General features: G+C 37.0%; 1 protein-coding gene across 2 annotated transcripts in view; it reads right to left on the bottom strand.

Annotated features, from left to right (window-relative positions):
- TIPARP (TCDD inducible poly(ADP-ribose) polymerase) overlaps positions 1 to 13,581 on the bottom strand; it is a 31,469-nt gene that overhangs the window by 14,393 nt on the left and 3,495 nt on the right. For both annotated transcript variants that reach the window (XM_082685554.1, XM_082685555.1), the window contains exon 2: positions 12,568 to 13,525. In XM_082685554.1, the coding sequence (XP_082541680.1) occupies positions 12,568 to 13,484 (917 nt within the window). In that variant the 5' untranslated portion in view covers positions 13,485 to 13,525. The remainder of the gene's footprint in view (positions 1 to 12,567; positions 13,526 to 13,581) is intronic.

The raw sequence follows: 13,581 nt of genomic DNA, 5'->3' as shown, positions 1-13,581 counted from the left end.
CTCCCCCTACTCAACAAATAACTTGACATACCAAGTAAGACACTTTTCAATTATTTATTATCTATGCATGGAGCACCTACACCTACCTAAGTCAGAAAGAAATGTCCCACAACCATCATTTCTTCTGTGTACACTTCAAATACAAAAGAAAGTAAGCGGGGACCATGATGTAAATAACAGAACCATAATGAAAACCCAAAACTATTTTTAAGTTTAATGAAACAGAAATTAGTAAGAACATGATCTCTTTGTTAGATAAATAGTTCTTGGGATTATGCATTTGGGAGCCCAGTAAGGAATATAACCATTTTAGACAATTTTTCTGTATTTATAAGTTGTTTGAAACCAATAAAGAAATGTGAAAACCAAAAAAATCCTAAGTAGACACACTGACTAAGCACTGGACTGTGTGCTGGGGATAAGATGAAATGGGCCAGAGTCAGTAAGTTGAGAGAGAGAGAGAGACACACACACACACACAAGCAAACCCAGTGGTATGGTGTGAAATATGGCACAAAGGTGCTCTGGGAACGATTCAAAGGCAGAGGGCCTACCTCTACTGGAAATGGGGTCAGGAAAGGTATTCATGGGAGGTATCCTAGAGTAGATGAAATGAGAATCAAGTCTGGCAGGCCACCACGCAGACAATGGAAGGCAGGACATAACATGCAGAGTGACTGACATGTGCTGAAGCCAACCAAACAAGGCACAAGAGACCCAAGATTGGGCAGTACATACAGTTCATGTGAGAGGTCAGAGTGTTATGTGTGTGAGGGGGATGATAAGAGATAAGACTGGACTGGATATGTTGGCTGGGGCCAGATAATGAAAAGCTTTGTATGCTGGGTTAAGAGGTCAGGACTTGATTCTGTGGGCAGTAGGAATCACTGGGCTGTTTTCAAGAAAGTTCAGACTCGCCTTTTAAAAAGCTACTCCAACAATGATGGTGTGGAGGACTGATTTGTTTATCTTAGGTAGGACACAGTGGGGAAAAGGAGGGAAAGGGTGGAGACAGGCACTTACTTGCTAAATATTTATCAGCATGTTTTTCATTATTATTAATACTTATTATTCTTAGACTTAGCCATCTGTAACTATTAGAACTATTCAAGACAAATGATGATAGAGAACTAAGGAGGCAATAGCAGGGAGACTCTGAAAGTTATTAAAGAGTCAAAATATGACTGCACAAGATAGGGATTACATGTGAGGCCGAAGGGAATGTAGAGTCTAGGATGTGTCCCATTTTTCTGATCTGGATGACTGGGTAAGGTGCCATTATAGGAGACAGGAATTATAGGAGGTGGAACACGTTTAAGTGGGAAGATGATGGAACTAAAATACAGAAGTCAGACTTTAGCAATGGTCAATTAAATTTTTTGACCCTACTCTGAGCAGTTTTAACCAGAGGGGCTAGATTTCAGAAATTTGTCTTCCATCCTCTAAGAGTTAACTATTTTCCTACAAGGATAAATCTGTGATGTCAAACTAATTCACACCTGCTCTAATCAGCCGACTAACTAGACACAATTAATAGGTCCTCTCATTTTATTACTGTGATGTAGAGTGAAAATTTCTCCCAAAACTGAGGGTCATTAACAATAGTAGGATAAAGATCAAATGAAGTATATAGAGTATTTAAGCTCTTCTGCTATGGACTTGAGACAGGCATGACAGATGGGACATGTTTGCTGCTGCTAAAGAAATTTCACAGGCACACAAAATATAGCTGGCTTTTGATACCTGGCTTTGATGTTTCCAGAACTCATTTAGCAATGTTGGAATATCTAGCAGTTTATATATCCCTTCAAATATGTTACAAGATGATGAGAATCAAGCCATGACATATACAATACCAACGTATTTTGTGAGAGCAGTGTAGTTATTTAACTTCAGAGGACTACATATTCTAACTTTATGCTTCAGAAGCATAGTAAACTGTCATTCATTCTGTTATTAAGATTTTTGCTAATACCGACTCAAATACAGAGTTACTGGGGCAATAAAAAATTTTCTATAAATGCCTATATAAGCAACATCTTTCAATATGTAGCAGAGGTTAAAATTCTATATTTAACTTCTACACTATGACATGGGTCTTAGTACCAACTGGATTTTCCCTCTTTGTATCCAGAAGTAGCTATAAATACAGACATGCCTACAGATCAAAATTAGAAGTTTCCATTATTACACATATGACCCTCAGTAGTTGTGCGTGGGCTAAGAATCAAATGTTGACAATTAAATCGGTCCACCTCTAAAGAGACCCTGACCAAATCAAGACAGGATTGCTGAGGCTTAGCTCACTCTGTAAAACAATTAACATCAAACTTGGATCATGGATTTAGCTCATCGTTCTAAATATCTCAAACAATTTTGGGTAGGCAAATATATATATATTTTTTAAGATTTTATTTATTTATTTTACAGAGAGTGAGATCACAAGTAGGCAGAGAGGCAGGCGGTTGGGGGGGGGGGGAGCAGGCTCCCCACTGAACAGAGAGCTGATGCGGGGCTCCATCCCAGGACCCTGAGATCATGACCTGCGCTGAAGGTAGAGGCTTAACCCACTGAGCCACCCAGGCCCCCCGCAAAAATATTCTTCACTTTAAGATACAATGAGTTTCCAGGAATCAATTCTTAAAAAACGGTGATCATTTTAAGACAAAATTCTGACTGCTCCCTTGGTGCCTCCTGAGACATCTTGGAAACAGGTGAATGGGAAGGCACCAAGTTAGTGAGTGGATGCTGTCTAGCATCACATTGATCTGTGTTGTGTGTTAAACGCCATGGCTAATTTACAAATTGTGAGACATCTAACTGTGGTCTTACTTTTAAAAAATTTTTATTTATTCATTTATTTGACAGAGAGAGAGAGAGAGAGAGAGAGAGAGAGATTACAACTAGGAAGAGAAGCAGGCAGAAAGAGAGGGGGAAGCAGGCTCCCCACTGAGCAGAGAGCCCGATGCGGGACTTGATCCCAGGACCCTGAGATCATGACCTGAGCAGAGGCTTCACCCACTGAGCCACCCAGGCACCCCCTAACTGTAGTCTTAAAGTCATTATAGAAATGAACACTGTGAAATAAAAATGAGAGGATAAATAAGAGGAGACAAAAGGAAGGCAGATTCCCTACATGAACGAATATCATTTTTAAGCTTTTGTAATTCTATATTCCCCAAAAGCATGAGAAGAACTAAACAAACACATAACATAGTTTATTCTCAAAAACCTTTATACCAAGACACATTTGAGTACACCTAAGTGCTTCCTAAACCCTAAAAAATACCATACACTGAAGTCCCCTCTGCCCTATGCAACCACTAAAAGCAAATTATAATATCTACTTGAGGAAAAGAACCTACTAAATTGTGTTATGTTGGGCTTTTTGTTTGCTTTTACTACAAAACTACCAGATCAAAGGAAAGAACACAAAAGAACCTTCTAATAAGATGTGGTAAGCCTAAAAATCTTTCATAAATAAAAATTACACCTATGAGATCAGAAAATCTCACTGCTATCTATTTACAGAGGCATGGGATTAAATTTTGCACTCTGAAGACATCAGAAATGTCATACAGCCTTAACTTTTAGCCAAGTTCAGTCACATGTCCTGAGGCTCCTAGAAGGTAACTTAAGTGAGACATACTTCTCAACCATGGCCTGAAGAGGAACTGAAACTTAATTTCTACAACAGCTGGGATAGAAAGCACACAACAGATTTTTTTTAAATGTGTATCATACCTTATACTGCCTTAAATTATGCAGTTACTGCCTTTTATGAAGATGAGTGAATATCCCATTTGTTAAGTGAAATATTTTTAGAACTGTGAAGTTTCTATCTTACCTCAAAGTAGCCAATAAAAACTGCCATGTACTCAGGGCACCATACTGATTGATTAAATTTTGTGAATATAGAATTAAATAGCATTGGAAGAGGGCTAAAATATATTTGCTTATACAGTTTTCCTCCTTGATTACAAAATCAATTGTATGTAAATGCTCAAATTACCTTAAAATAATTGCTTTCAAATAACCACAAATAACTCAGAACTCATTTACAGATAAATGAAATTATAATTATAAACAACTATCATAAAATAAATCCTCTAATAACCACCAGGAGAAAATACAGGCTATTAATTTATAGATCAACTTCTGAAACTACAAACTCTTTATAAAAAGGTTTTATTCAGAATTTTCTCAACTTAGCCTTATCTTTTTCCCCACTTAGTACAGATAAACTAATTGAAATGAGCAAATTAAAAATATACACTTCGATGGCTTATTATGAAACCCAGAGATGACTAAGAAGCTCTCAAGACTAGAGATTTGAATATATGCAAACTAACCATACAGAGAATTCAACACTTCCTGAGAGTTTTAAGCAAATTTCTTAAAGAAAAAAAAAAAAAAAAAAAGGCTTCCTACAGAAAACATATTAGGAGATACCTTTTTTCTTGTGTACATATCATAAACTGTGACCACAAAACCTTTCAATATGGCTTTAAACCAGTAACTTTTTCTGGGGGAGAGGAATCTATGAAGCCAATCTGTTTCTCTGACAGATTCAGTTTTATCAATAGTTAAGATAGCCTAAATTTTTGGTAACAAATCAATTGTAGAATCCTTTATACAAGGCTTCTGATGTGTGGCAGCATTTGGACAATCAAACGTCATAAGCAAGCAAAGTGCCTTGTGTTTCATAAATTCTACCCCCATTCAAGGATATCTTTCTTTTTATTACCTCAGAAGGCAAATCTATTTCTCCTGTGCTTATTTTTATTCTCTCAACGCCTGGAAATGAAAGAGCAAAGCCAGGTGGCAGTCAGAAACCAAAGACCAACCGCAGCAGGAAATTATTTAGAGTATTTTGTGCCGTTTGCCCTCTCTACGCCCTGATCAGCTGCAGGAGCTGTGAAGATCACAAGGTGCAGGCAAGATCCTGAGAGCATACACAGTGCAAGCAAATTCACCCTTGGGCCTCTATCCCTGCCATTCTTCCCCCACTCTTCAGTGCTGATAAAAATTTCAAGCAAAGGTCACCCAAACTCTATGGCTATATGTTAAATGAGAAGGGACAGTTAAAAAAAAAAAATCTCAGTCCAAAAAGAAATTTTTTTTTTAATTTTATTTATTTATTTGACACAGAGAAAAAGAGAGAGAACGAAAAAGCAGGGGGAGCAGCAGAGCAGAGGGAGAAGGAGAAGCAAGCTCCCCACTGAGCAGAGAGCCTGATGCTGGGCTTGACCCCAGGCCCCTGAGATCATGACCTGAGTCAAAAGCAGACACTTAACTGACTGAGCCACCCAGGCACCCCCCAAAAGAAAAAAAAAATTGTTAACAAAGAGAAATTCCTCTAAGCTTGCCCTAAACATATTTTCCAGTCATATGAGAAGTGCTATGTTTCACATAAAGAGAATTAACAAATCCTTCCTAGAAGCAATAGAGCCAAAATAAAGGACATCCATTTGCATAAATAGTATAAATTTCCTGAACTCCTTCTCAAATAACTTAGTCATGGGAGATTCTAATATACTCCTGGCACATTCTGTGGCACACATACTTGCAAATCACTGGTTTCTGTAAAATGTGAAAGGGAAGAGTCACTGGCATTCTCACTAAGAGCATACCCTTTCATTGTGATGACCCTGTAAAGGTTCTTTACTGGCCAAGCGGGTGTTAAAAGTATACAGCACATAGCAGAGAAAGATCAAGGAGACAGACACCATTTTGCTGTGTGGACACAGCAAATAGGAATGCTTAGTTAACTCCCTTCTATGCTTGTCTTAGCAACAGTAACAGGTTAGGTAAGCAAGGAAAATTGTTTAAATTTCACAATTAGAGGTTCATTAATATCATCAACTTCTAAAATTTAAGTTATTGATCACAGAAGTGGCTATAGTTAGCATAAGACTGCAACTATAATTTTGCACAAATCAAATATAAACCTTATAAACTAGCAAGTTGAATAAATGGAATTTATTATGCACAAAATCCTTTTTTCCCCCAGATTTCAAAATGTATTTCAGAACTTACTGCAATTTCTAATTCCCCCATTAACAAGGAATTATCAAGGCTTATATTATAGTTCAAGTGTCAGGGACTGGGCTGGACTAGGTTTAACACTTACAGGGATTTTAAACAGACACAAGTCTGTGCAGTATAATTCCTGGCCCCTAGAAAGCACTATCATAAGTAACCTATAAATATAATAATACATTTTATTAAAGAGGTTCTTCATATCTAAAATGTAATTTGTTTGCTCCTAGAAATGGTAAACTTCAGAAGTATTTTATTCTTTTGTATAGTTTGTGCTTATGGTGTTGCAAAGTATGGTTCAACCGAAGACCTTAGGCTATTACTCAAAAATTTCAAACCCAGAATGAAACAGAACATAACTAAACCCTCTGCACTTTGTTATCTTCCAAAAAGATATAAAATCACTCATATTCACTTCACTTCAGTTTAAGACTCCCAGTTTTATTTTAAAAGAGAAATTCTGCTGCTTTTATGAAGGGAATTTCTTGTAAAACTTACCAGTATCTAATTACCAGAACCAGCCTTATAAAGTTGTGCTGGAATAATCAAGAATCATCTTACAGTTCAAAATATGTTTTTTCCTTTGCAAAAATGATACATATACTGAAGTTTTCCTGCCACAAAAAGAAAAGCGCAACTCTCAAACAAGTAATTATTAAAGGTTACTGATCTACATTAAGAGGACCTCAGGTTCTAATGTGATAAAAATTATTACAATCAAAGGATGCAAAATCTAGTGGTCTCCAATCAGAGGATAAGAAAAAAAAGAGGTCAGAGGAAATCAGTCATAATCTCAAATGGCTGGATTTTAGTAGCATTTCTTGAGTATCCCAGGTTTGTATGAGCTACGTACTGTTTAACCCTTTAGAAAGAGCCTCCAAGCCCAATATAAAACTAAGGGATCACCAACTAAGATCAGAGATACACCGGTGGAATTTATAAATTTACCTGCTTTATGGTAGAATGCGAATCCAGAATCTAGAAATTCTAGTGTAACAATAGGAAACAGATTTATAGGAATATAGTAGAGTTAATCAAATCGTAGTGTTTGCATGTCCATATGCACAGAATGAAATCTTAAATGATGAATGGAGCACACTTATTTTTTCCATTTATAATAAAACATAAAAACTCTAGAGTCAACTCAAGAAAATGCATACTGTATCATGTAATTATTTTTAGGGATGGCCAGGTAACCTTAAGCTATTTCCTTCAACTATTTGATTTAAAAGTTATACATCTTTGACATTTTGAAGGTTCATTTTAATTCTAGTAAATACTTCAGGAACAGACTGACCCCAACCTGAAGTCAGGTGACAGCTGCTTCAAAAAGTCTAATCTGCTTATTGACAAAAAGACAAAAAAAAACCAAACAAACAAAAAACACCCAGAAAGGGAATAAATGGATGATTGCTATTGATCCCCACGACAGCTCTACACAGACCCAGTAACTTCGCTGGATTAGTACAGACAGAAGCCAATTAGTTTTATTTCATATGTAAATAGAGCACAAAGAGGTACAAAAAATAATTCATTGGATTGCTTTATCCTAAAGCAGAAGGCACACATTTTGAAAGTCACTTCAAACACAGTTCTTGCTTATGGAGCTCTCTCTTTCTCTTAGGCAGGAATTTTTAAAATAAATTCAAACTCATCCAGCTGTGTATATTCAAGAAATACCAAAAAGTCACAAGGCATAGTAAGTTTCAGCTGTTCTCCTCTCTCCAGTGTTATCAATAACACATAATGAGTTAGTTCCTATATCATCACAGCTGTGCAGGCCAGAGCTAACTTGGCTAATTTAACTATTCCAGTATAGTTCAGTCAGGAGCTTGCTCTACTTTATAGATAATCCACTCTGCAAGTCAAACAGAAAATAGCAGCATATGCTCTATATTATCATTAATAACACTTCTGTCTTCTTTCACTAAGTTCCTGTGAAGGCATCTAATGGTATTGTCTCTTGGATAGATTAAAAAAAAAAAAAAATCAACAACCTTCTAAGAGCAATTAACAATCAAAAGAACTCCAAAGTAAGACTGTAACACCATTCTAGGCTTAAACCATAGCCTAGTAAAACTCCCTCTTATATTGATAAGCTTTAATTCCCAAAGAGGAGAAAAAGAACACTGGCCTCCAAGCAAAATTAACTATAGTATCTAGTTTGTACTTTCTTCTTCACCCTCCCCCTCTTTTAGGAATTCAGGATTAGAAATAATCACTTAACTTGGGACTTATTTTCACCTACAGATTACCTACAAATGAAGTTTGCAGAGTGCCTTTCCTTCATGGGTGGTAATAACTAGAAGAATGTTCTGTATTCAGGCACACTTTAACATGAATGTAATATGAAAAGCAGTGGTGATCTCAGTTGCTCAAGAGAAATATGCACATCCTTCACAATTTCAATTATCCACAACAGTATTCTACACAGTTAGTAAAGCTCTTTCAAAACTGCTTAGTCCTGCCATTTAGTATCATTTTCTACTAAGGATGAGTGCCTAAATTGTCAGAGACTATGTTTTCTTAATTGAAAACACAACATCCAATGTTGTTTTCTTAACTGTGTATTTGGAATTTGGAAGTTCTCCAAAGCCCATCCCGTGAGCAAAAGAAGCCTTGGCATCTGAATATGGGGAGTTCATACATACAACTAGTTTCCAGTTGATGTCAGCAATAAACATCTGGAGATATATAAGGGCAGAGTGAGAAAGGACAGTGGGATTGTATCATACTTTGGGATAAAGACAAAATTGCAAAGAATAATTAAAATTATTTCATTACAACGAACCAAATAAGCATTTACTATTGAAATCCTTTTTTATTTTTTTTAAGGTTTTTAGTACCCAAGAATCTTAAAGAGTTGGAAGAGACCTGTGAACTCACGTAGCTCAACTTCCTAATTTCATTCTTGGGAGTGAAATGAATATTGCAGATCTAATTTGGCTTAATTTAGATGTTAAACCCAATACATTTGCAAAACAAAGGATTTTATCTGTACAGTTTGAAACTATGAACTTCTGTCTCTGCTAGAGACCCAGAACTTTGAACTTTCCCCAAGTTCCACACAATGAAGTGACAGGGATATGGTATATAATCATTTTCCAAGTCATATAAACTGTTGAAAACAAATGGGATAAACAATTGCCATTCATTATTTCTGAATCCAAAGACTGCTGGGCCAGACTTGGGCATATACACAGCTGAACACACACTTCCTGGTTATGTGCAATCAGTACAGATAGACCAGCTTTACAGGCCTGACCACAGAGATTAATAGCTTTAGCCAAATAATGTGGTAACCATGTGAACCTGGGCTGCTCCAGCTTGTTTGTGAATCTCTCAGCAAGGCTCAACATGCCGTTATCTGCATCTTGTTGCCAGGAAACACAACATCGCTTTGGAATACAAGGAAAACCAGGTTGCAATGACCACAGGTCAACTTCCCAAAAGCCTAATTTTTGACACTTAGCTATCTACAATCTTGTATTTCTTACTGTTGTCTCTGAGAACTTCACTTTACTAATAATTAACTGTTAATACTTTTTGCTATTTTTTTTTTAAGATTTTATTTTATTATTATTTATTTGACAGAGAGAAATCACAAGTAGATGGAGAGGCAGGCAGAGAGAGAGAGGGAAGCAGGCTCTCTGCTGAGCAGAGAGCCCGATGCGGGACTCGATCCCAGGACTCTGAGATCATGACCTGAGCCGAAGGCAGCGGCTTAACCCACTGAGCCACCTAGGCGCCCTTTGCTATTTTTATCAGAGCAGGACCACTACCACTAACAATGTGGCAGCAGCATTAGTAATTACAATAATTCACTCATACTTTTCCTCTCAAGTGTCAAATGAACATTAGTTTCGTTAAAACAGATTTGGAAATCAAGCACTCACTCCAACTACTTTATTACTGATCCAACAACGTACACTTATAGGCCTATATCTAGGCCTAATTCTTTAGCCTAGTAATTTTACTAAAGAATAAAATACCCAACATGCTGCTGACCTAAGAGTTCTTTTGAGATCGAAATACCTGTCTTGCCTTGCTCATGGCAACAGAACATAATGTGTTGGACAATAATCCAGCTAGTTTCTTCCAGACCAATTCAGAAAGTAACTTTATGTACCAAGATGCTGAAGTACTCAGCAGACTGGAAATTTGCTTCATAAGAGTGAAGTGGGAGGCCACTATTCTGCAGTTTTGCAATCTGGAGATGGAAGGATTACAGTGGCTTTGAAAGTATATATAAAATTAATTACCCTGATATACCAATTAGAATTGCTAGCTCATGGGCAACACAGATTTTGGACAAACCTTATTTAAAAGATTTTTGAGATAAAATGGAAAACATCTTTCTCTTCTCCAATGCTTGCTTTAAAAAAAAAAAAATTAAAAGTACTTAGTTTTATTACAGGACATAAGAATTTTGTGACCCAAGCAAGACAGAATCTTGACTACCTGATATTATCAAAATAATACATTAATGATTAGAAAGCTACATTTTTAAATAAGATTTTATTTATTCATTCATTTATTTATTTACTTACTTACTTACTTACTGGGGGGCAGGGGAGGAAAGGAATGGAGAGGGAAAGAGGGAGGAATAGAAACTCTGAAGTGGATTCCACACTGAGTACAGAGCGCAATGCGGGGGCTCCATCCCACAACCATGAGAGCTTGACCTAAGCTGAAACCAAGAGTTGGATCCTTAACCAACTGAGCTACCCATGATTTAAGCTACATTCTTGATATTATCTTACTTTTATCCCAATGGCTCCTATATAATAATGCCTTAAAACTGGATCTTATATTGTCTCTTATCTTATTCCATGCATTCCTTTTGAAACACAAGATGCAGAGTTCTAGTCTCATGATAATTAAGTTGCTAAAGACACACAAAGATCCTGTGTACTATACAACCGAAATAATGTAATATTAAGAGAAAACCACTTACCTAATATTAAAAGGGAGCAAGTTTAAAAAATAAAACACAAAACTGGTTTCTACAATGTCAGCAATGCCCGGGTACTATGTTGAACACGGGTTAACATCAAGACTAACAAAATTAAACAACTTAGAAATGGTTTACTGACACCATTTGATTGCTAACTCTCCAGACACCTGGGTTAGTGTAACTCAAGTTATCTGTGAACAGTGACAAAGAGGACTGTGAAGAAAGTGTTTCTCTTGGGGGCATCTGGCTGGTGCAGTCGGCTAAATGCTCTATTCCTGGTTTAGGCTCAGGTCATGATCGTGGGGTCACGAGTTCCAGACCTTACCTGCTCAGCATGGAGTCTGCTGAAGATTCTCTCTCCCTCTTCCCCCACAACCCCCCCACACCCATTCGCATGCTTGCTCTCTCAAAGAGATAATTAAAAGAGGGAAAAAGGGTTTCTCTTGGACTTGTGGGTTACGATACCAGCGTATTTTTCCTTCCTATGGGTCATGCCTTCCCATACTGCATCAGGCCATTCATCATCATTAGGCCATTCATCATCTGTGAAGTTGTCAGGTCGCCCTCATTGTCTCCCAAGACAGATGTATTCTTCTCCTATCATATAATTTTAACCCTCTCTCTTGGTCATAGACAAATAGCCATTAATATCACACATTTTAACTCCTATACTACAGGGGAAACAACTAGAAATAAAAATTAATGCTTACTATACCTCAATTATTACACTAGCAACTTCACAAGTGGCAACTATCATTTTCCTCTTCATTTTTATGTTCAATTAAATACAAACTGAGATGTGGAAATTTCAATTCCCTATAAGTGAGTACTGCTTGGGCATCCACACTTAAAAGAAGTAGATTATTTATGTACATGCCTTGCATACAAAAACTTGAGGATAACTTTTTTATTTAAATGATAAACGTTATCTATTAACAAATTTTCCCTTCAACTCATTATTCAGGTCTAAGAAAACAGCCTGAATTGCAGAAAAATTTTATCTGTAAGATAAATAGAACAATAAACTTAACGGTAAAAAGGCTTAAGGAAACTAAAAGAAATGTTAACATGTTTGGACATGATTCAGAAGTTTGGGAAGAAGTTCCCAGAAAAATTGTGCCATTCAAAATGGAAAGAGTGCCATAATAATCTCCAAACAATACTATTTCCCTTTAAAAAACAGAAGCTACTCAATATGCAAATATTTAAAACAGACAAATTTGGTACTCATCATTTATGCTATTATAAGATTAACCTTAGACTTTCTTTCAAAAGCCAACTCTCTTGTGCAATTAACAGTATCTGATTCACAGTATTCAATGTATATGCAACTTCTCAGGCATATACATATTGCACAGGGTGACATATGAATTGTTCAAATCATAAAACCTTCATTTTCTGATTAGGTAAATAGTCTGCATTCAACCAGCATGAAAAATCAGGGTAGTAAATAGCCAAAAGAATAAAACCTGTCAGATTACTACTTAAAGAAACCACCCTACTAAGCATTTAGCCTCTTGACCTTCTCTATAGAATTTAACAGCTTTAAAGTAGTTATAAATACATACCCATACTTCATTCTCATTCTATCATTCTCTGGATTACAGTAAAATCTTTCCAAGTGCTCCTGGGAATCAGTGGATACACTCTGCCACTTTTGAGTAGTTGTCCTCTTGATCTGCCAATGATATGGCAAGACCGTGTGGTGCTTCAAACAATCCCTGCCATAAATACAAGTGCCTTGCAAAAAGTCCATGCAAATTTCAATTCCGTTCTCCTGGTGAGTATGGTACTGTAGCTGGTTTACCAGCTCAAACACAAGGTCAAGGGAAGCCTCTTCACTTTTGTCCTGAAAGAGCTCAGTACTCAACTTATCACTGGTGTCCAAAATGTATTGGATTGTAAAACTATTGTCTTGGAAAACCCCTGGAATGTAATCCATAACTTTGTCTATGCAGTCAGGACTAGCAGGAACATCACTTGAAACTGAATGCAAAAGGTCAGTCTGGAAGTGCCCTGCTGTAGAATCTGCCACTGTCCCACTAAGAGTTTCAGGTGGAAAGCTGTGATCCTGGATTGGAACCACTTGTTCTGGAGCATCAGTGGAAGGATGGGCTTCTGGTATTTGGTCCCCAACACTTGTCCCATCAGGAATCAGAACAGACATACTATTTTCTGCTGCTGGACATGATGGACTGATTTCCAGGGGTTTTTTCACAATGGTTTCATGTAAGCTGCTCTCATCTGCACTCTGGTTTCTAGATCTGAAAACACCATCAAGTGATCCAGATTCTAGCAAAGTATTTAAAATGGGCCTCAAAGACCTCAGGGTTCCAGTTCCCAATCTCTTTTGCTCCTTTTTCTTAAAACAAGTCTTCAATGGAGTGATCTTCTCAGACAGTCTCATTTGGCATGAAAAATCATCAGGAGGAGAGGGAGGCTGCACTACACAGTCTGGCTCAGGTTCGGTGGTTTCCATTTCCATGGTGTGGATTAGCTCCAATTGTTCCTTAGAGTCTAAAAATCCTACTAGGAAAGAAAAGAAGATGATCATTTACAAGCTGACAACAACTAGTTCCCAT

This window comes from Mustela nivalis, assembly GCF_964662115.1.
Source record: "Mustela nivalis genome assembly, chromosome: 1".
Classification (NCBI taxonomy): domain Eukaryota; kingdom Metazoa; phylum Chordata; class Mammalia; order Carnivora; family Mustelidae; genus Mustela; species Mustela nivalis.
This window is presented reverse-complemented; position numbering and strand designations above follow the sequence as displayed.